General features: G+C 41.1%; 1 protein-coding gene across 1 annotated transcript; it reads left to right on the forward strand.

Annotated features, from left to right (window-relative positions):
* Positions 1–1,037: 1,037 nt before the first annotated feature.
* vwde (von Willebrand factor D and EGF domains) lies at positions 1,038–24,836 on the forward strand. Its single transcript, XM_034102979.1, has 31 exons — positions 1,038–1,113; positions 2,961–3,151; positions 4,722–4,953; positions 5,581–5,655; positions 6,520–6,749; positions 7,185–7,274; positions 7,522–7,669; positions 7,771–7,985; positions 8,104–8,177; positions 8,376–8,649; positions 8,866–9,062; positions 9,701–10,548; positions 10,981–11,117; positions 15,015–15,179; positions 15,574–15,678; positions 15,996–16,110; positions 16,768–17,018; positions 18,014–18,233; positions 18,522–18,659; positions 18,831–19,043; positions 19,627–19,974; positions 20,302–20,397; positions 20,797–20,892; positions 20,986–21,081; positions 21,756–21,851; positions 22,141–22,236; positions 22,848–22,943; positions 23,044–23,139; positions 23,344–23,439; positions 23,635–23,732; positions 24,230–24,836. Exons 1-31 carry the CDS (start codon positions 1,038–1,040, stop codon positions 24,242–24,244), a joined length of 5,223 nt encoding a protein of 1,740 aa, XP_033958870.1. The 3' UTR covers positions 24,245–24,836.
* Positions 24,837–24,847: the final 11 nt, after the last annotated feature.

A 24,847-nucleotide genomic window follows, 5' to 3' on the forward strand; every position in this document is an offset into this window, starting at 1 on the left:
CATCAGTCTGCTTTTCCCCTTCTTTAAACATTGAGTAAACATTGCAACATGCAGATCATTTTACAGGCTTACTGTAAGTTGATGCAGATAATTGATTTTATACAAGCTTTGAATAACAGAGCGCCCAGTGATGAGAGTGAGAGTGAGAGTCCATAATGTTTGAATAGTTAATGCTTTACCCTAGTTTGTCCCTTTTGATTATAATAAAAGTATAATTGAACCTTTGACCTGTGCCGTTATGTCGTTATTCTGTGCATGCTTTTTGACCTTTCACCTTTTTCAATGAACATCCTGTCCTTTATAATCATATTTAAGCTTTTACTTTATGTCAAAGCGTTTTACGTTTTACAGGGAATCCAGAATTCAACAGCAATTCACATTTTGAATCGCACCAATTGTTCTATTGAGTGGCTTAGTATTATAGTACTGCATCATACAATATAAGGATAGCTATATATATATCGTAAAAAGCACTCATTATTAAAAGTGTTATATATATATATATAAATGCAATGCAGTCAGAATACAATATATCCCTGGGAAAACAACTGAAGTAGCCTATCAAAAAGCATACAATGGACAGTCAGTATAATTGTGAACTTGCTAAAATATAGGTATTGTAAATATTGGCTACTGAGTTACATCCACCACTCCCAGCTCTGGGTGAAAGAGATGTTCATTTTTCTCAGATCAACACACAGATCTATACATCTTTAGCTTTTTTAATTAAACCGATTAAACATTGTGATCTTTGAGAATAAGAGCTGCATCTTCATTGTGCTGTGACCCGTGCTGCTCAGCGGCAGATGTGTGCAGCTGTGTGTGGATGTTGGGGCACGCGGCTGATGCCCCTCCTAACGCAGTGTGATGCTGCAGCCCGGCGCCTCTGATCAGCCGACAGCTTCTCCGATCACTCCCACCAACAGTGGCTTCAGCAAACCTCAAGTTCGCCCGGAGTTCCTCCTGCTGCGCTTGTTTCTGCGCTCGGAGCTTGGAGCTGTTTGGTTAGAAGATTGCGCGCTGGTCGCATCATGACGATGGGACTTGAAACCGTTTCCAAACTTCTTACGTGGGTTGTGTTTTTACTTCCTAACGCAATGCACGCACAAACAGGTAAGCGACCACCTCCAAGTAATTCAAATATGTAGTCTTAAAACGCGGTAAAGGAGTTGCGCAATCACTGTTTCCAGAAATGTTACATACAATTTGTTAAACTACTCTCTGCCGTTTCCCTCGGTAATTAAAACAATGCAAACCAAAAGTGGGATTACAAATCGGATTTAATTACTGTATACCAAGGAGTTTAAAGTACTGAGCTTCCTCTTTGATTTGTTGTGTCCATCTGCCAAATAGAGGCTGACACCTTCTCATCCATCATGTCATCCAAGGCCACATACCTCAAAGTCTCATGGCCACAGTGTAAGGTATTGTGCTGTCATTGGAAACAGAGGGTCGCCACTCACTGACAGGTAGACAGGATGTGAACTCTCACAGTTCCTGTACAGCTGATCAGGACTGAGGCCACCAGGTGTTGAGAAGGAGGTCGCTCCATTGACAGCCTTCACAACTCCTGTGGTTTCATTCAGTGGCTCGTCTGCCTGTCACTCAGCACTGAGGCAGACTCAGTCAAAGTCACCATTAACTCTGAGGCAACACAACTTATTAAAAGTTGGCTGATATTTCTGGGTCACAGTTTGGATATTTTTCTGTCTCTTCGCTCTGGCAAGCTAAAATGACTGTGTTATGTCAGAGGTTGCCTTGGCATGTTCCTCGACAAAGATGTTCAGGTTTTATTGTATTGGCTGTTCTATCCCAAAGTGCTTAAACTGTGTGCTTTAGAGACATTAACCTGCTGACCTCAGTTCAACCTTTAGGAATTCCTTTCACTCTATTAAAGCTTCGAAAAAGATGTCTATCATTTTGATTAGATTTTTCTGTGTCAAACACATTACTTTAGAATTATTCAAATAAAAAGTTTCCCTCCTGATTTAAATGAATTTGACCTCAAATTGACAAGTTAAAGTCTTCGCAACATTCCTATGACAAGCTTTAGAACGTTTCCAGCACATCTTTACCACAACCTGATGAATACAAAGTGCCTTCTCCCCCTTATATTACAACTCATGTGCAACCATATCTTAAACATCAGCAGTCACATCCTGCTGGGAGCGACCAGCTTGCTCCCTTGTGCTGCTGTTTAAGGTTATGTTATTATATTATTAAGGCTCTGGTTATCATGATAGTTTAAAGAGCAGAGAGAAGATGAGGGGATTTATATGTTGTAGTTAAAACCAGTGGACAGCAGTTGTAATACCTCAAAACCTTACCTGTCTATGAGGTCCATTAGTAGACTCACAGGTTTATGTATATTGATATACTTAATGCCAATACGTTGTTCCAAATTCAAGCAACAAGGTGTTGAGAATGAAGTCTGTCTATCGGCAGCTTTGACAGCTCCTGTGGTCTCTCTCAGTGCCTTGTCTGTCTGTCACTGGCAGACTCAGACAGACTATCATTCACCTTTCACGTAAACTCTCAGGGCCCGAAAACGTTGCTGCGGTGCACAGACGCTCGCTGTACTTCTTAGTTACAGCTCGGCTCTTTGTGTTCCTCTCTGCTTTCATCTTAATGGCCATTTGCTTTTACGACATGTTTGAACCTATAACTATAAAACTAACTATAACTATAAATGTTACATATTTGATGGTCTTTTTCATATTTGCTACATTTTTCTCCGCTTTTTCAGTGAATGTATCCATAACCTGATCTGATAATATCATGCATTCCACATTTCTCATTTCAGTGCATTTTATGTTCTGTGTGTAAGCTTTTCAATTCAAGATTTGTATCTTGAACACAGAGGAACTGGGCAGTGGGTTTCCACACGTTACTATTTGTCCTGTAGAAAGCTATACATTGGTAGTGCTTACTGTATTCTGTCTCTCTACCTGGACTTGCAGAGCTTCCTCCAGAGTGTGTGTCCGGGGGCCACTCCATCCTCCAGGACCCCTACCGCAGCACCACCTTCAGCTCCAGCTGGGTGCAGCAGTCGGCCCTGCAGGAGTTCATCTGCGACCACTCCCTCTCTCCGGGCTGGTACCAGTTTCAGATCTTTGATAAGCCGGCCAGCATGCCCACCGAGTGTGTGGAGGTAAATGATTTACATACACCGATTCCTGTTTCATTCATTGTAAAACATCCCTTGGTTTTCATTCATGTATTATATTATACAAATTAAACAGCAAAGCTCTAACTACATGTTGGGCTGGTAGGTGGATTTAAGAAAATTTAACAGAGCCAAACAAGCTGTGTTCTGCTTTTATGCTAAGCTAATCTTACCTTTAGTTGGCTTTAGTATCATATTTAGCATACAGATATTAAAGTAGTATTGATCTTCTCATACGTATATTAAGATGTAAAAAAAAAAAAGTGAAAAAAAGGGAGAAGGGGTCGGATTAAATAAGTGTAAACTTCTTCCGACCCCTTTTCGGACGTGTAATTAGCTAAAGTTTTGTTGTTTATTGTTATCAGACAATGATACTACAGATTATTCAATTATTATTTAAATATTTCGTTTAGTTATTGCATTCATTTGTATAGTACTGTATCATGTCTGTATCATCTTTTGTTTCATTTGTATTTTCTTTGGTTTTACACGCTCGAAAAAAATAAATAAACTAAACTAAACTCATCTAACTCTCAAAGCCCTGAACCAGTGAGTTTCCAAAAATCTCTTGACATGTATTCAGCTGTTCTTTACATCTGCAGGATTTGCTGGACTGAAACTTCGGCAGTCATTTTGCTTTGTTTGTAGTTTCACCTCATCAATCGTGGGCTTAAGATACTTAGTCAGGGACTCCAAACTGTCAAACTTTGATCTACAATTTCACCTCTCTAACCCTTCAGCTGCTTTAGCTCATCATCTGCAGCGAAGATGTGGAGATTGTGACATACAAAAGGTATATTGTATGTTGACCAGCTGCAAAGCATTTCCTTACAAATGGGTTTAAAGAGAGGGTTTTCTGTCTTGCAAAGACAAAACAATATAGGCAACATTTTTCAGTTCGCTCTGACTTGTGGGACTTTCTTTTGCAGACACATTGTGTAAAATCGCACTAAATCAATTGCAAGTCAGACTCCAGGAATCCAATTTTTTCTTAACCAACTTTGACCTCAGTAAAGGTCACACAATTCTCATGACCCCCGCATTTTGATTTAATCAAGTCAATAACTTTGGTGTTCTCTTTTTTAGGGAAGCATGTGGTGAACGAGGGCTGATCTATTCCAAACGTTTGATTTAGCTTTGTTAATTCAAACATCAATTACTTCAGAATCTCTAACTCCCAATCTGTGATCTCATGTGTGGAAACTCTCTGTCCTCTCCTCAGTCTTTGTGTCAAAAATGTATTTGTGCGTGTTTGCGTGCATGAATACAAATGCATTTGAGGACACACACATGTATGTTTGTGTGTTTGTGAGTACACATTTTTGAAGGACAGTGCAAGGAGAGCTGGAATGTGTCACCCTGGGCGATGGATAGACTCAGGAGTGGGGGAAGCGAGGGAGAGAGGATCGCTGTGAACATGTGTGACATTATAACCACCTTTGGTCCAACATGCAAAGAATACACCTTTTCCATTTGTCCTTATTATTCTAAGAACACTAAAAGCTTTAATTAATATGCCCCATGTTCTCCTCTCTATCTCTTTCTGAACATCCAGGTGAACCACTGTGGGACTCAGGCTCCTGTGTGGCTGTCCCTGGCTGAAGGTGAGGCCCTGCCGGGGCCCCTGGAGGTGAGGCAGCTGATGGCCTGCGCTGCCTGGCAGCTTTTCCCAGGCACCGGCAAAGACTGCTGCATGTTCCGCATCCCGGTCACCGTGCGCAACTGTGGAGACTTCTATGTTTACCTGCTACAGCCAACGCAGGGATGCATGGCATACTGCGCTCAGGGTATGTCCGGACAAATAGTCCATTATTTTCTCATCATTTTCTCTTAGAGCGATTACAAGCTGTTTCAAGAATGAACCTCTCATTTTTGCACCCTTACACACTTCTGTGCTGTCAGACGGTTTGTTAAGTTTGGTATAAAGAGGGAAGTTTGTAAAATACATGGAACTGCACATAACAAGGTCTGTGGATTATCTTGAGTAACAATGTCATCATTTCTTGGAAAGAGACATTGGTGTCAAGTTTTTTAAATGTATTTTCTTGGTGCTTTGGGCTCCATAAACCAAATTTCACCTAGTTCCATTATATCAGAAATAGGGCAGAGATCTCAACTAGCACTAGAAAATAAACAATTTTTTTCATGTTATGATGAGGTTGTGTTACTATCATTCGAACATGATACCATAGTGCCACCATATAGGCAGGAAACAACATTATCCTCTTGAGAATAAGACTGCACAAGATTAATCAGTGTGAGGCTTGAACTTGGTTTTGAGGATATACATCAAGACTTTTCAGACAAAAAAATCCTAGAGTCTCTGCTCTTCAAAGAAGAGGAATCTGTTATGTTATTAATGTTGATTAATACATGTAGCTGATGGTGTTATTGCTTTCCTATTTATCTAACAGAGATGTCGGACACTTCACCCGCAGCGTCGCCGAGCTGTGGCCCTGACGAGGTTAACGTTGATGGAACATGTACAAGTGAGAATCCTGCTACTGTGTTTATGGCTTACGCTTGTCTCCTCGTGTTAGGTCAAACACCAAAACAATCAGGAGGTCAGGGAGTTGCCATGCGGTCAGGAATGCACTGGTGGCCCCTCACCACTCCTCTTAATGAGCTGAGCATGTGTCCCGGCGTCCGCTGGGCCTCGTCTCCATGGCGACAGCCCTCAGACAGGTTGTGAATTACGCCAAGGCAGGTTTTAGGAAGCTGGCAGAGCTGGAAAGGAGAAGGGAGGTTTATTCAAGAGATGAATGAAATGTCACTGTACGTTATAAGATTCAATAACTTGTTTCATACATAATAACCCAGTTTTCTATGATTTCCTAGCTCTCTTTCTAGATTTAAATTCAGACAGCGGCGCTTTCTGAATATGTTTTGTATAAAACTGCTCACTTTTATGAATTCATGTTCCTCAGCTTAAGCTATTGTCCTCTACTTACAGGTTTGCAACACTGGGTCAACAACACTGTATAACTCAAAAATACATAAACACATTAACGAAATACTGTAGACAAAGTTCTCTCATAGTTCATACCATGGCTATTAACATGTTGCTAAAACAGCCTCCACACTTCTGTGAAGACCTTCCTCAAGATATCTGACTCTGAATGGTGTTGAGGTCAGGGATCTCTGCAAAAAACATTACTTTGTTTAACTGGCTTTAGTTCACAATGTTGTGTTTCAACAGGGAAAAAGCCTTTCAGTTGCCACGAGGTATAACCTTAATTAATTGGCTTCCTTTTCCACCTCTGTTGTGAGAGAAACCTGTGCATATGTATAATTTAAGCTAAAACACATGGTCCACTGACTCATCCACCTACTCTTTGTTCTTTCTCCACCAGCAAAGCAGCCTCCCACTCCATCAGCACCAGTGGTTGTCTCAGAGGTGACAGGAAAGTCGGTGTTCCTGAAGTGCAGCTTTAGCAGCAGCTCCAACAGCTCCCTGGGATACGTGGTGGCCTGGTCCCGCCTCTCACCTGAGGGCAGGAAGGAGGAGCTCAAACAGGAGACCACCCTCCAGACCTTCGCCTTTATCGAGCTGGACGGCTTCAACCTCCGTCTGGGGGACAAGGTCTGGTGCAGAAGCTCAATGTGTTTCACTTGTAGTTTTAAAAGTGGACTAAAAGTGGTTTCCAAAGACAAAATCAAGCACATTTATTTTGCAAAATACGTGAAAAGTAATAAACAGTGCAGTTTCAGGAAAACTAACACATATACATCAGAATGTTTATATAGACATCATTCAATAATAAACAAAGGCTAAGTAAAGCTAATACTTAACCTTTACTCCTGAAATGGTCCTGACTCTTTTCATCATAGGATTACAACAATTAGGAAATAGGAATAATCAAGGACTGTCTTCCCTTTTATTTGCTGCACGGTTACTTCCACGTTCTCTTTCCCTCTCTATTTCGCTCGCTATCTTTCTACCCCTATCCCTGTCTCTGTTTTTCCCCCTTTAAAATGCAGGCATAATTGTTTTGATCAAATCCTCTCCCTCTCTTAGATCTACTGCTCGAGCTCCAGTTTCTTCTTGGACTCGCCTAACATCCGTGGTGCTTCAGTGGAAAGTCTGGAGTTCTTTGCCGGGATTAGGGTATATCACAGTAATCTCAAATTGTCTATGTGTGGTGCCTCTTGATGAACAGTATGTGTTTGACCACGACATTATCTTTGCAGTATAGAGAGACACATCTGTGCACTTGTTTGTTTTTGCATACATGTCTGTGTGTTTTAATGATATTCCTGTAAAAATCTGCCTAAATCCTCTCCCTCTGAATGTAATGTGTTTGTGATTCACATTGTTTAAGAGGGCTGATCAGTTTAATACCTGTTTTGTGCAGCTAAGACCAGAGGTGAGCAGTGTGTCTGAGGACGGGAGGCTGTATGAGCTGCTGGTGGAGAGCACAGTTCCTGTCCCATGTCTGGAGGAGTCGTCCTCCTCTGCAGAGCCGTGCACTCTGTCTTTACAGCTCAGCACCAGCAGCAAAGGTGAGAGCTCAGAGCAAGATAACAATCATAGACTTTATTTTTCCATTTTCTGTTATACCATCATGAAAATAACTACTATCTTTCCCCCTGTTTTGTTACAGATGACGGTTTGTTGGGTGCAGATCTGTCTCTCTCGTCCTGTGTGGTGCATCTGTCCCGGGGCCCCTGTACAGACGGGGTTTGCAGCCGAGCACTGATCCACTTCAGCCCCGTCACTGACTTTCATAAAGACAGCAACAGGACGACTCAGATCTCTGTTAAATCTATCGTCACACAGAATTCTCTGTGGAATGGATACTCACCTGAACCAGTCGAGGTAAACAGATGATGTTGTCCCGGTGGAATTTGAACACATGTTATTAACCTTGTGATTATTAATTCCTGAGGTTTGGATTTTTATTCATAGAAAAGAAAAAATGTATTTGTCATTCCAGATAACTGTGAAGGATGTCCCTTCAGCGTTCTGCTACTCCTTCACTGATCCTCACATTATCACATTTGATGGCAGGTACATCAGTCTCTTGTTAGGTTGAAAAGGGAATTCATTTAATCTGTATTCTAAACTGTTCCACATACAATTCAACAGATTGAATTGTATGTGGAAGTTTTAAATTGTCAATAGTGAATGCACTGTACCACAATAATATCTAAGGGTCAATACAAATTAGGGGTCATCCATTTTGTGAATATTTTTCTTGTTTTACAGGCCCTATGAGAACTACCAAGTCGGCACTTTTGTCCTCTATAAGAGCACTTTGAGGCCCTTTGAGGTCCATGTTCGTCAGTGGGAGTGTGGCAGTGTGGTGCACGCCACCTCATGTGTGTGTGGATTCGTGGTGCGGGACGGCGGCGATGTCATCGCTTTTGACATGTGCAACGGAGAAATGGGTGAAACCAAACCTCACCTGTCGTTGAAGAACAGAGACCTGACCAAGAGCGGCATTCGCATCACAGAGTCCTACCAGGGCCGCAAAGTCACGGTGAGGACCAGTCAGACACTGAATATAATGAATGTTAAACAACCTGTGCAAAACTACAGAGCACGACCAGCTATTTGTTTATTGAGGTTTATCTATTCACAAAAAGCCATCAAATATGTGACAAACTCATCCAAAATCTAGCTGGATCTTTCGTTGTGGATAAATCGCATGCGCTCGGTCTTCATTTGATTGTCCTGAATCTTTACCTGTTCGCAGATCACCTTCTCGTCAGGAGCGTTTGTTCGTGCAGACGTCTCAGACTGGGGGATGAGTCTCACGCTGAGAGCTCCCAGTTCAGACCGGGGCCACACTGAGGGTCTGTGTGGGACCTACAACGGCCAGCCAGCCAACGACCTCCACTCAGCAGGGGGCGCCATACTGGAGCATCTGCCTGCTTTTATCTCAGAATGGAGGTCAGTAATTTTAACAGTGAAGTATGGGTCAGTTTACACAAAAGCTTTGATAGTTGATGCTAGGAGCAATTCTTCCAAGAATGCCGCTGGCATGTTAAAGGACAGAATGGACAGATAGGAGGTCATTTAAGGTAATTCATATATGAATGTAAATTAATATTTATTTTTAGGTAGAAAAATATATTGCAAATTCTTGAGGGATTGTTTGTAATTTTTGCGTTTGGTTAAAGGTTGTTAATAAGATGACTATCTTGTTTCTTCATACTTGAATTTGGATTCAGAAGTCTGGAAACTATTGTGAAGTATTAGCTCTTGAGCTAAACACATATTTTTGCTAACTAACTTTTCAGGATGCCCTTTAAAATAGTCATACTGGTGCCTAGTATCTTCTACAAAGCTTTGTTCTAGCATACATCATCTAGAAAAAAAGACCTATGATGGTTTCTGTAACCAAAAACCCGGGGCCACAAAGTTTCAATTTGGGTCATAAATTGAATACTTGTGCATTTCTTAGAGAGTCTGCCCTTGTCATCACAATATCAACCATGGTAGCACAGGGCCTCTTACTGTATCAATCAAAGAGCCTCCTGTCAAACCCTGTTTCATCCTTCCTGACGTCTCCTCCTTCCCTCTGTCAGGCTTCCCCCTGGCAGCAGCCTGTTTGACACCGTGCCATCCCATCTGAGCACACCGAGCCCCCGCAAGTACTGTAACTGCCAGTCGGGGCCCCACCTCACATCTTCCAGAGCCCGATCTCGATCAGTCACCTCCACCGACTCCCTCTGCTCTCATCACGGCAACGTGAACCTTCAAAGTGTCATCCCCACTCTGGACGTCACAGCCGAGTACATCAGCTCGGTGGAACTACTCAAAGGCGGAGGAAGCGACAGACAGCCGCTGCCTCCAGGTCAATCCAGTCAAACCCCCCAGGGCAGAGGCAGTAACTCTCAGCCACGTGAGAGAAGTTTCTCCCTGCGAACCTCCAGAGATGGAGCTTCGACCCACCGTCACATTTCTAACTCTTCACACCAAAGTCTCAGCCAGTCTGATCTGGAGGGCTTCTCCTACTTTTTCCCAGAGGACCACGAAGCAGCAGCTCAAACAGACTCTCCTCTAACGTGGCCCACACCTTCTGGCCTGACGGAGCAGCAGGCCAGGACTCAGTGTCAGCAGGTGGTGGCCGGCTCCAGCATAGCGTTGGGATGCGGCCGCCTGTTAGAAGAGGCAATAATAAGCCGCGTGGAGGCCATGTGTGTTACTGACCTACAGCTGAAAGATGACCAGTCATGGCTGAATGCTACTTTACCACTGTTGGAAAATGAGTGTGAGAGGAGGCTGATAGAGGAGAGGAGGAGAGAAGAAGAGTTCCAGGATGTTCTGGCTGTCCTCAAATGTCCCAATCTGTGCAACGGGAACGGCCAGTGCTCAGAGTGGGGTTGTGTCTGCTTCCCAGGATTTGGATCATATGACTGCAGTGTGCTGTCTGGTAAAATACTACTCATACACTGACACAGACACACTGGTTCTAAAGAGGTACAGTTACAAGAGGGATTTAAGTTAGATACATTTTGTTTCTACTGGATTGGACCGCTTAAAATATCTATATAAAAAACATAGTTACAGCTCACCTCAAATTAAATAAATAAAAGAAAACTACTTTAAATTGAGCACACCCTCACCAAAAGAACATTTTAAGGCATCGCTATGTCATATAGCCTAACTGTAATATATGTATCAGTTACTTGAAGACATCTATTTTTTTCTACAGAACAACTGTAATAATAATAATACATTTCATTTCCAAGCGCTTTTTCAGGTGCTCAAAGACGCTTTACATTGCAAGACATAATGGTTTGTGATGTTCAATACATTCTCAGGTCTAACAGTTTATGTACTTTTTGTTGTTGATATTGTGAAGACCAGATCCCAGAGATCACTGAGCTGGAGAAGGAGGGTCTCTGTGACGTGCGACAGGGAGACTGCTCCACCATCCAGGTCTACGGTCAAGGCTTCAAGGACTCCTACGAGCTCAAGTGTGAGTTTGTTAAAGAAAAGGTACACAGCTTTTCAGCTTCTTTTTCCATTATTCTTTCCATCCTTGTTTGCACATTGTCTTTGCTATGCAATCATCCTCTTGTCTGAACACATTTTTAAAGCTTCAAGTTATACATTATTTTCTTTTTTTGACACATGGAAGAACAATTGAGAGGAATTCAGATTGCATGTGTTATTAATTCTGATGTTTTACAAATAAGGAGTCAAATCCAGAGAGTGGGGGAGGTGTTTTTAACAGACTACTTCGTTTGGCACATTTATGCAACTTTATTTTGTCTTTTCTTCATGCATTTAATACTTAAAAGAATATCCCTTAAATGTAAAAATACAAGCTATTTGGATATAAGTCCAGTTCACCTGCTTACACAGCTCAAAATATCTGGCAGTTAACATGAGGATATAATCAAAGCATGGCACGGACTGAGGCTGTTATATACATCTAGTGATGTAGTGGGGATGGTACTGCGTGGAAATTCTTCACTATACAATACAATTGTATTGTATTGTAGCCTTTATTTAACCAGGTGAAGCCCCTTGAGATCAAAAGATCTCTTTTTCAAGGGTGACCTGCAGGACATTAGTTACACATGTAACATAAAAACAACAGAACAACAATAAGGATGACATACAACATAATGTACAGGGTACAGTTTACAAAACTCTATTTACAGTGACAGGTACCATGAGTATCAAACAGCATGTCACCCAGCCGAGTTTTAAAATGATGCAGGGGAACCAAAGTGCTCAGTTTTAAACAGGTTTGCAGACTGCTCCAATTTAGTGGAGCTGGACATCTAAAAGCTTTCTTCCCTAAGACAGTCCTAGCACTTGGCACATTTAATAAAACAACATCATGAGATCTCAGGCAATACGTACTTTCAATTCGTCGAGAGATCAGAGAACAGATATAAAAAGGTAGTTTACCCAACATGGCTTTGTAAATGAACATGTACCAATGACTGAGCCTCCGTACAGTTAGTGAAGGCAGACCTGCCTAACAAATCTCAGAGCACTGTGATACGCAGCATCTAACTTTTCCAGGCAATGGGCAGGTGCATTCATATACATCAGATCACCATAGTCCAGCACAGGTAAAAAGGTCACAGTGACTAGCCTTTTCCTGGCTTCAAATGAGAAACAGGACTTGTTCCTGTAGAAGAAACCTAGCCTAACCCTCAGCTTTTTAAGCAGATTAGTGACCTGAAGTTTAAAAGTAAGACAATCATCAAGCCAGATACCAAGGTATTTGTAACAGGCAACAACTTCAAGTTTTGTTCCTTGCGTAGTTACAATATCTAAAACAGGCTCTGGTGTCTTCTTTGCTTTAGAAAAGAGCATTACCTTGGTTTTATCCACATTTAAAAGAAGCTTTAATTCAGAGAGCTGAGTCTGAATAGTGTTAAAAACAGCCTGTAATTTAACAACAGCCTCTTTAATGGAGGGACCTGCACAATACATTACAGTATCATCCGCATACAAATGTAAAGTAGTTTCATCCACATTATCACCTAAACTGTTAATATATATGGAGAATAAAAGTGGTCCTAAAACAGAACCTTGTGGTACACCATTAGAAATGTTTAACCACTCAGAAGACAGTCCATCAAAATGAACACATTGAGAACTTTCAGAGAGGTAGTTCACAAACCACCCCACTGCAAGGCTGGATATGCCAATACTGAGTAGCCTCTGCTTTAAAATGCGATGATCAACGGTGTCAAACGCTTTGGAAAGGTCAATAAACAGAGCTGCACAACTCTGCTTATTATCTAAAATACTAGTAATGTCATTTACCACTTTCATTGTCGCAGTGATGGTGCTGTGTTTCTTTCTGAATCCTGACTGATGTTTAGACAGGATGTCATTTATACATAAAAACTCCTTTACTTGTTCACTCACAAGTCGTTCGAGCACCTTAGCCAGAACTGACAATTTAGAGATTGGCCTATAGTTATTTAAAATAGTTGCCTCCCCTCCTTTCAGTAAAGGCAAGACATAAGCAGACTTCCATACTTTTGGAGTTGTATTTGTGCTGAGGAAGAGGTTAAAAAGAGAAGTAAGAGGTGGAGCAATACAATCTGCAGCTATCTTTAAAAAGAAAGGTTCTACGTTGTCCGGGCCAGCCGGTTTCCTAGGATCTAGTTTAGATAATGCTTCATGAACAACATTGACAGTAAAAGGAGTAAAACTGAAAGGGTTTTCCAGACCACATTGTTCAGAGTCACGGATTGGGGTGTTCAGAGAGAAGCAGAGTTAGTCACAGAATCAAACATAGAACCGCAGGACACAAAATGCTCATTAAAGCAATTTAGCATAGTGGCTCTGTCCGATATAGAGCCAGATGCTGTGGTAAGGCACGGAGGTAGCTCATTACGGATCTCACCGGTGGATATCGATTTTATTGCTTTCCAAAATTTCCTCGGCTTATTTAGGTTTTCTGTGGTAACTGACAGATAGTACTTCGACTTTGCACTTTTGACATGTGAAGTGAAGCTATTCCTTAGCTGCCTAAAACGCAGCCACTCTATCTCTGAGCCTGATTTCCTAGCCTTTGCCCAGGCCTTGTTTCTCTCATGAAGGAGACTGGACAGCTCAGCAGAAAACCAAGGATTGTCTCGTCCCTTTACTCTAAATTTACGCAGGGGTGCATGTCTATCAATGATCTCCATAAAACCAAGATAAAAATAAGACCATGCGGTTTCAACATCAGCACACAGATCGATTTTACCCCAATCAAAATCAAACAGATCATGCACAAAACCCTGCTCCACAAAATGTTTTTTGTCTCTCTTAATGATAATGCGAGGTTTAACCTTTTGGACCTTAGTGTCCCTAATTGTGGCTACAACACAGTGATCGCTCAGATCATTTGCAAATACTCCCACAGATGAATATTTATGGGGAACATTAGTTCCCCATAGACATTAGAATGAGATCAATTAGGGAGGATTTATTAGGGGACTTAATATTTGGGCGAGTAGGACTGTCAACAATCTGAGTAACATTCAATGAGATACAAAGGTTTTTAAAATCCTCTGACACTGCAGTTAACCAGTCCCAGTTTAAATCTCCAAGTAGCACTATTTCCTTGTAGTCTAGTTGTGATAAAAGATTTGCTAGTGAAGACAAGGAGTCTTTGACAGCTGAGGGGTGTCTGTAACGGCCCACGACCATGACCTGTTGACCCTTTGCCACTTCTATATTTATGGCTAAAAATTCAAATTGCTTACTGATCGATTTGGAAACTAATGCGGTTACACTGAACTTATTCTTAACATAAATGGCAACGCCACCACCTTTATTAGGCCGGTCGGTACGATACACATTATAACAATTTAAGGCAATGTCAGAGGCCAAAATAAATTTGTTTAGCCATGTTTCTGATAAAACAATGACGTCAGCGTCAGTCGATTTTGCCCAGATACGGACAAAATCTAGTTTACCTAACAGACTGCGCACATTCAAGTGGATGAAACCCAACCCAGACCTAGCTTTAAAATCAGCAGGAGTAGCGATCTGACTATTACTACTGGGCGGACCAGGGTTAGGTTGTACATTTCCTGACAGTAATAACAACAACAAAAACAGGCATCTTTTCCTCTTAAACGACACACATACATTGTCATCTAATTTAGAAACACCGGAAAAGTCTGCGAGAGTGTGATTAGAGCTTAAGAAGCAGTCCTGAAGAACCATCATCGCAGGAAAACAAAAAAATAAACAATAAATCCAAATTGTTGACGTCGGTATCTTCACAGGCTGCTAACCCCTTGCATCAAGTATAAACCATTTCAGCCTACATGCCCTTTTATCAATTCCCTATTCTGATAAAATAAAGCTGTCATCTCATTACTTTTGCATCGCTTATCACTCTCTCCCTCTGTGTCTCCTGTGAAGTTTGAAGATTGGGAGTGGGTTCTGGACGAGCCCCAGTTAGTCCCAGCCGTCTTTCTGGATACGACAGCTCTGGAGTGCAAGCTCCCCCTGGAGGACAGCTGGGGTCCTGCAGGCCTGGACCTGGAAACAGCATCACACAGACCCCTGGCCCGCTTGCAGATCAAAGTTTGTCACGTCTCCAACCATTTCTGTAATGCACAGCACAGCCTCGAGCGCTTTTCAAAATCTCAGAATTAGCATCAAACTTAAGTCATACAGATGTGAAGGTTTGCTGGAGGAACATACTTAGATTAATTGATTTTTTTATATGAAAATAATTGTACAGCAGTAAGAACATGTAAATATTGTTGGTAACATTTATCACTAAGAAGGATCTCCCTAGAATCAAATTTAAATCAAAGAGACATTTTTCACAGACTTTAAAGAACTGTATTGAAATATATGAGCAGTAAAACATTACTAACTGTGAGCAAAAACAGTTCATCTCTCTACAGTTCAGTTTATTTGTTTAATGCCTTTTCCCAGTGATCCACAGTAATCACGCTTCTGCTGATGGCAGGTTTCCAATGATGGCTACAGCTACAGTAACGCCAAGATTCTGACTCTGTATGACGGAGCCTGCCAGATCTGCAGCCTCGACACTGAAGTCCTCTGCACCCTGAGGGTAAGACAGCCTTCCAAAAAGTGATATTAATTTAATACATAGAGCCAATCTGAGCCTCTGCCAACAAGCCATTCAAATCTATGTTTGCCCTGCGGTTTATTTTTACAGATCTATGTTTTCTTCTAAATTGTAACGAAATACTTGTAGCATGGTTAGCAAATATCTTACAGAAATGCCTTATTATTCTGCTGTCATGTTACGCACATACATATACCTATGTAGCTCACTGTAGTAGGTCTTGGTTGAGTGACATATTTTCATGTTTCAAAGAATAATAAACATTGAACACGATTGTTATTTATTGTCCCTGCCTCCAGGAGAAAAGGTGCAGCATTGACGGCCTGTGTTACAGTGAGGGAGACTCCAATCCCAGCAGCCCTTGCCTCACATGTCGCCCAGACTCGTCCAAACACACATGGTCCATAGCAGAGAGTATGTATAATCGTTTCTCATCTGGTCCCTCTCACAGCTCAAGAAGTCTTGAATATAATGTACATTTTAAGATGAAAAAGTTTGTGATGTGTCACTTCCTCAGTAGAGTTGAGGTTGGATAGCCATCACTAAGTTTTTAGCTTGTATTTGCTCAGGGCTGTTGTGATAATCTGTCAGCAGCTCTGTGCAGATTGGAGCCATTGAAGTTGCTTTAGTCCCCGGGGCGCTGATATCAGGACAGCTTTAGCTCATTGTTACACTTTCAGACCAACTTTGCTACTTTAACCTCAAGTAGGTCAAACAGTGCTCACTCCGTTCAGAAGAAATGACAGAATATGTAGAAGTTAAATCTCTAATCTGCATCACAACGATAGAACGACACAGTGGGGATTATTGATAAGGATGATTCCAATGTTACCCCCTTGCTACACACCTGTAAAGTGTAGTGACTGAATCACTGCAGTATTGCTCCGCTATTGCATTGACAACATCTGTCCACAAATGCATACACAGAATCAAAAGATAAAAACAATCGCAGCTGCTAATATTTCCCTGGCCGATATATTTTTGTAAGCTTTGTCTGAAGGTATAGACTTCACTGAATCCCACATTTTCAAGCTGTTTGTCACCCAGCACATGAATTGTGTTTCCCATCAGAGAACGAGCCTCCAGTGCTCCAGTCGTTGCCGTTTCATCTCCGATCCTTCCTGGGGGGGGATTTCATCTATCAGCTACAAGCTCGGGACCCTGAGGGCTCAGTGGTGCGCTTCACCCTGGAATCGGGCCCTGAAGGGTCATCTCTGTCTCCTGATGGGCTGGTGAGGTGGAGGACTGAAACTACAGACACACACACTCTCCAGTTTACAGTGACGGACGACTGCGACGCTGAGACCAGAGCCTCCATACAGGTAATGTTTGTGTTTCTTTTCCTTGTGTGACGTAAACATATCTTACTTGATAAGTTCAAGTAGATTTGGACTGGATTTATGAGTCATGGGTTAAATTAAATTCTCTGTTTGAATTATGTGTTATCTTCTGTTCTGGGGATGAATATAAAATGAAAGATGTGGATGCTGTTTTTTCATTTGTTTTTATTATTTTGTTATTTTGTAATGTGTCTTTTGCAAATGTACATTTATTTTCTTTTAATAAGGACTTAAAAAAACATCTTTGGTCCATTAAATGAATAGATTATCCTTTAGTACAGTCAAATGTAACTTCTTCTAAGAAGCTTTATTACAGTCTATAAGCAAGGGTTGAGAGTAAGTCCTTTTACACAGGTATGTGAATTATTGGGAGTCCAAAAAAGTAACCCTTGTAGTCCAGAGCATTTAATCGACAATTACTTGTAGCTTCCTCCACTAGAGGGAGCTGATGAAATGTATTTCTCTGCTCATGGCCCTTCTTTGTTTTCACAACTTAATAACTCAGTTTAAGCACGCTTTGTGCTTAAGTAACAAAAACAAGTAAGATGTGAAAAACATTTTAAAATCTTTTTGATGTTTTATTTGTTTCATGTTAATGGATATTGTTGTCCCACAATGCAATGCATACAGGCAATGAAAGAGCTGCTCACAGCTCCAAATGCAATTTAAGGTTGGGCAGAAAAGCACGAGAAACAATATTAACTCTTGAGAAAATGTGATCTTCTCTGTTGTAGAGATAGTATATGGTTTACTTAGAATAGCTTTTTCATTTTTATATTTACCCACATTTTCACCAAAGGGATCTTTTTTGTTCATCTCTGTATGTGTTCATCGATTTGTTTTCATATTTCCCTTCTTTAGTGTATTTGATCAGTCACTAGACAACAAGTGTTTTTTTCTTGCATGTGTTATGATTTCCTCATGAGGGGTTGTTGTTCTTAGATTACAGACATGTTTATTTGTCCTCTTTCCTTCAGGTGTTTGTGCACTCCTGTGAATGTCTAAATGGAGCTTCCTGTGTGACCAACACCAACCTTCCTGCAGGCAGCGGGGAATACCTGTGTGTGTGTCTTGATGGATTTAAAGGTGAAAGGTGTGAGGTGGACGTTGACGACTGTAAACCCAACCCTTGTCGACTTGGCCGCTGCATTGACGACTCCAACTCCTTCTCCTGTATCTGCCCTGCTGGAATGACAGGTAGGGATTACACTGCAGAGCTTTTAACATCACGTATACAGTAACATTGATGGTTAACTAAGAACATTGGTTTAAGTATGGACATTATGGAGCCAGTTAGATACTGATACGGATACTGAGAGCCAAACGTTAAGCTTCTGTACTTTTGTCATGTTCAGGGTCAGTGTAGTAACAAGGTAACTTATTAGCCCTTCATTTAAGGAAATCTATCCCAATTTCTTCTCTTCTTTTTAAGTAATGTTATAATGTTTCAACTACATATTGACTGGTGTTTTTCTCTGCTTTCAGGCCATACATGTAGAGAAGATATAGATGAGTGCGTCTCACAGCCTTGTTTCCCTGGAGTGGGCTGTAACAACACGCTGGGCTCCTTCTTCTGTGGAGTCTGTCCACAAGGATACAGTGGTGACGGGAACATCTGCACACGTAAGTTTTCTAGCTTAAATGGAGGTTATTTAGTAGAATAAAATCATGGTTTGTTTTCATGCGTTTAAGAATAAGAAAACGCAAAAGTTCTACACCTGTCTAATTCTTTCTTTTGATACATGCACATTTTTTTGTCGGCTTGAGGCTGTTTTCATCCTTTTTGTTTCCAAGGAAACCAAGACTCTCCTGTCAAAGCATTGATGACACCAGCCAGAGTACTGAAGGTTTCATCGAGGCCCAAATCCTCGAGCCCGTCGCCCTGCTCCAGAAGGCCATGTCACCCCGGGGTTCAGTGTTTCCAGAGCACCCACGTCTCAGCGGGCTTTATCTGTGGACCGTGTCCTGCAGGTCTCCATGGAAATGGACGCACGTGCAAAGCTACAGGTAAGTCATTGTTTTATAAAAAAACTTGAAACTGCGGCTTGTAAAATAAAAATGGTGATATGCTCTGGGGTTTGGAATTGAACAGAAGGCTTTATTAAAAATATTTTTGGAAAATCCACAAGCAAGTTTGAAACACATTTGTAGTTTATCATATGTATGTATCATTATATCTATATGTATCAATTTATCATATAGAATAGTTTCCGTATATGAAAACCATTATTTATTTTTTTACATGACACTTATTTCTATGTGTAGGAGTGAAGGCTAATGGTACGCATAAAACCGGAAGAGCAACTAAAGGTTGAGAAAATTGGTTATTTTAGTTGCTCAAATAATTTATAATCTTTAAGGATAAGTAACAAAATTGAAAAAAGTCAAACAAAAGCTTTATTATGAATACTATGAACAGAAAGGGTCGACATTGCTTTCCTTAAAATGGGGTAGTTTGGATGAATTGGATCTGTTGAACACCCTTCTGATTTTACAAAATGGCACGATCCAATGTTCTAATGTTGACATACCGAGGCTAAATCTTTGTTAGATTTTTAAGTCATATCCTCTAACTCCCAGTATTTTACAGGGCAGGGGACAATCACCAGGGGAGGAGATGGTCATTTTCAAATCGTCAAATCAAATTCCAGCAAGGAATCAATTCCCACCTCCTCCTCTTCATCGTCCCCCGCCTCGCCCAGAAGACCCCCTGACAGCCGGAGACCAGAGGCCACCATGTCTAGTGTCAGGAGAGGTTATTTTGATGACAGAAAGACCAACCTCACCACTGTGCTGACAGTGGAGTCCCCATCTCTCCATGTGACCTGTGCTGACTCTCCCTGCTCCCCCGGTGTTCCCTGTGAGCCCACCCTCACCGGATCCTTCAAGTGCGGCCGCTGCCCGTACGGCTACACCGGAGATGGAATCATATGTGAAGGTACCGACTGGCAACGTGAACATTTCATTTTGTGTTTGTGACTATGATGTATAAACATACTTGTGCATGTTGCCACTATTGAGAAAAGGTTGTGGGTTTAAATGATCGAAGAAGAATTACATAAGCCCTCAATCTGCTTTTTTTTGTTTGACCAACATTTAAAAATGCCCACATTTATTCTAGCCACCATTGTTTGGGATTTCTTTTACAGGACACATTATCTAAAGAGGCGATTAGTTGTTTCAGTCTAACTTCTTAGTGCATTAGAGTGGCATGTTTTCCCATCATATGTGCATTTCTACAAGTATCCGTGTCATTTGATTTCAGCTGTTTGCAGGTACCAGTGTGGGAGGAACATGGCGTGCACTCTGCCCAACACCTGCACCTGCATGGAAGGCTACACTGGATACAACTGCCATATTGGTAAGATTATGTTTATTATTGTGCTGGAAACAAATGTATCAGTGTCAATACATGGCGATATACCAGCGGCATTATCACGCTTTATTTGCATATATTTTAATGTTTGTAGAGGAAGAGCCGTGAATGTGATTACTGTAGCATTGGGAATGAATTTCAATATATTTCTTGCCTTTTCACTGTGTTGCTAAATGTGTCACTAGTAGTGGATAAGGCCCTGAGGACAAAGTAAAGCGATCTGATTGTTCCACTTCCAGTATCACTCTTGTTGGCACCTCGGCAACTTACAGTGTTATGATAGTTAAACCTTGGAGCACTCTGCATGCTGTCATGGCACATTACTGTTAAATCACCTCTGAGGACTTGGCTCATTTATCCGTGTCTAATTTTGTTGCCACTCAGCCGTGTGTCGACCTGACTGCAAAAACAGGGGGAGGTGTGTGAATCCTAATGTGTGTGAATGTCCTGCGGGCTACAGCGGGCCCACCTGTGAGGAAGGTAACCTGAGCTCATATTCACACCTGTCTAACATGCTGACACGCACAGAATACTGATGTGAGTCCTTGTGTTGTTTCGTGTCGGTGTGTGTAGCAAGCTGCGAGCCGCCTTGTCAGCATGGAGGCACCTGTCTGGCCAGAAACCTGTGTACCTGCCCCTATGGATATGTGGGACCCAGATGTGAAATCAGTGAGTTGTTATCATAATACTTTGATTGGGTGAAACATTTTGTGATGTGCAAACAGTTTGTATTAAAGTTGTAGTCTCTGAGATTGACGGCGTCCATTATGTTTTCAATCTGTCCACTTACCTGATTCAGTTTGTCCCATTTTCATTATTGCCATATCTCAGGACAAGTGAGCCAATGTCTTCACATTTGTCATAAATATCCACTTGGCCCAAGGAGGAACTGAAAAAGATGTTGGTGTTAAATGGTTAAGGGCACTGAGAACACACACAACACTTTATGGCCGTTCCATTCATCTGATAATTTGGACAATTTCACACAAATTTCCAAAAGCATAAAATGATGAGGTGGCGGTATTTATGACATGGATAGGCATACAACTACGAGGCAGTAATTCTAGTTTGCTGTAAATCAAATGAATTGCAATGAAACAATGACTTTGAGTTTAGAGTCAGTCATGTTGATTTAGGGTTAGGGTTAAGTCATTGATCATTGAGGGAATATTTCAACATTAACGGGAATATCAAAATGTACTTTCTTATGGAGATTCAGATGAGATTATCAATACCACTCATGATCACCTGTAGCAGGCGTTAATAATGTGATTTCATTTCCGGTCATTACCTTTGAGTGGTCGGCACATTTAGAATTGTCAATAATGATTTATCTGTTTCAGTGGTTTGTAATAGGCATTGTGAAAATGGAGGAGAGTGCATTTCTCCTGATGTCTGCGAATGCCAAGCAGGCTGGTACGGACCCACATGTTACTCAGGTACAAGGTTACACCTGTCACCAAGTGTATATTCACAATGCATCTACATGAGGTTTCTATTGTAAAGTTTCCCTCACAATTAACACAGCCTTGATATTTATAGACTCCCTTGCTGGGTGGCACACCATTTAATCATAAGACAAACTACTTGGATTTAATAAAACAATACATCTGATGTAACACAGGAAAACATACAGGCTTTTTTTGTCTGCCTTATACTTAAAGATTTTAAGAAAAACTCTAAACTACAAATCTGTATAATCTAAATGTGTCCTTGTGTCTTCCTCAGCTGTATGTAACCCCGTCTGTCTGAATGGAGGAACATGCATTAGGCCCAACATCTGTGCCTGTCCCGGCGGCTTCTATGGCTCCCAGTGTCAAATTGGTAAAACTGATGTTTATTTATCGCACTGACACATCTGACTGCTCTGCTGTTCAACCCCTGAGAAGGAGTGTGCAAAAATCCTGTCTCTATTAATTGCACTTGGTCAGATTCTTTGAGGTGGTAGCTTGCGTGAAAAGACAATACACTACAGTAACAGCGTTAAAGAGATGTATTAGTTAGCTGATACCGGCTTTTTATGTAAACTCTATCAGTCTACCTGTGGTATAATGCAGTTTCCCTGCAGCTGCATCCAATCAGAACCTGTCAATTCATCAATTTAAGAGCTTCACGTTTCTCTCAACATATACAATGTTGGTAACCAATCTGCAAAACCATGAAGAACTTCCTCTTTCTGGGTTTGAATTTAGAGTTTGTGATAATACATTTAATCAATAAAGAAACTTGCAGAAGTATCAGCAAAGTTAACAGCATACTTTAAAAAGATCTGAGACTCGGTTGCAATGCTGAGTTTACTTTCACCAATAATACATTTATAATTGGCTGAATCATGCCAGCCCTTACTCCCTCACAGTACAGGGTCAGGGGCTTTCTTCTTGTACAGTAGAAGAGGATGGATAATTTTTTCAGTTTAATATTATTGTGTTTTTCAGCTGTGTGCAGTCAACCTTGTAAGAATGGAGGTCAGTGTATGAGGAACAATGTATGCTCATGCCCTGAAGGCTACACAGGAAAAAGGTGTCAAAGGAGTGAGTAAACTGGCATGTTTTAAGTCTTATTTAAAGTGAAACTCGTCACTGGCAGACCACTCTCAATATCTCACCCTAATGTATAAAAATGGTATTGCAGGTGTATGTGAGCCAATGTGCATGAACAAAGGCAAGTGTGTAGGACCCAACACATGCTCCTGTGCATCAGGGTGGACAGGGATGAGGTGCAACATACGTGAGTGACTCCATGTTTTATTTATACACCCCAAATATAGCAAAAGTATATTTAAAATTTTGAAATGATGTATTTAATCTGCATTTGTTACAGTTCCTTTAATCCATGTCATTGTTAAAGCGTTCAAGTTGTGTCAGATCTTCTGCCCACATGACGAAGCTGCTGCAGACTGAGTTCAGCCTCACTCTGTTTTTCTCACTGTAGCTGTCTGTCTGCAAAAGTGTAAAAATGGTGGCGAGTGTTTGGGACCAAACACCTGCCACTGTCCCTCCGGCTGGGAAGGTCTCCAGTGTCAGACACGTGAGTTCATTCATGATAAAACAAAGGATATTCAACACCGTACACTCGTCCCCTGCCATAACTTTATGTTTTACTAATTTGCTTTTTGTTGTCAGGATAAACGGACAAATGTATTTTATCACTTTATTCTTTTGATTATTTTTTAAATGATTTACTCACACATGCTAACTCCTGTAATATTGATGCTCTCCTCAGCGGTTTGTAAGCAGTGGTGCCTGAACGGAGGCAGGTGTGTCCTTCCTGACTACTGCTACTGTCGGAGAGGCTACAAGGGCTTCACCTGTGCTACAAAGGTCAGAAAAGGAGCCGCAATTTATATGTACAGGTCTCTGTGTAGCCCAGTGGGAGAAGCAATACGAACTCCAGGGTTATATTCCCACTGGGATTTGTTAGCCCCAGGTTGTGTCACGGAGCTAAGCAACTGTTTTTCTGAAAGATAAATGTCCAGCAATGATACAACATCTCAAGACAGCCATCTGATGGTTGAGAGACTGCATCATAGATGTGTTCTGTGACAGGTTGAAAACACATATATATTCACCAGTTATTCATTGTAAACTGAAGTATACAAACAAATTAAAACACTTGTTAAGTTTTTACAACGGTTATCTTTCAGAATAAACTGATGCTCTGCTCTATAGTTTCCTATTACAGCACACCAAGAAAAACAAAAGGCACCAACTTGGACTTAGGCTTCAAATAAATGAAAAGGCCACCTTCGATGTATCTTTAAACATAGCATGGAAAATCTAATGATTCTGTGTATTTATTTCTGTTTGCACCTTTACAGGCATCACAAGCATGATGGAGGAGAGAGGAGAAATGGGAAGATAGGAGCTACACAATGCGCAAAGCAAGAGGAGGGCATCATAAATTGTTGTGACTGTGCAAATGTGAAGGCTAACAGGGGGACATGATGGATTGCACTTGTCTGCTCTGTATATCACTACCTCAAGGCTCACAGTAGCACACATCTGGTAAAGGCATCAGCAGAGACTTTCCACATATGTGAATGTTACTGCCCAGTATTATGTAAAATGAGTAGATGACAAATTAATCTGTTACTGTGATAATTCATTCATAAAGTGTAGGTTATCACCAATAGGTTTTTAGCTTTGGATGTTTCACTATTTAGCTGAATTAAAACTTTGCCAAACGGCACTGTTTGTTTCTCACTGTTCAAATGCTATGCCGCTTTATTGATTATGGCTCATGTAGAGGTTCACATCAGGTACTTGTTTAAGACTGAAGATATGGTGAGTTGAAATGATTTTTTCAGTTTTGCTTTCATTAATATATTGTTTGTGGGGGTTGAGTAATTACCATGTTTTGGGGATATATATAGGGTTTTGTTTTTGAATGAAAAAAATATCAGACAAAATGACACTGTGGTACAAGTTATGTGACA

This window comes from Pseudochaenichthys georgianus, chromosome 16 (assembly GCF_902827115.2).
Source record: "Pseudochaenichthys georgianus chromosome 16, fPseGeo1.2, whole genome shotgun sequence".
Taxonomy (NCBI): Eukaryota; Metazoa; Chordata; class Actinopteri; order Perciformes; family Channichthyidae; genus Pseudochaenichthys; species Pseudochaenichthys georgianus.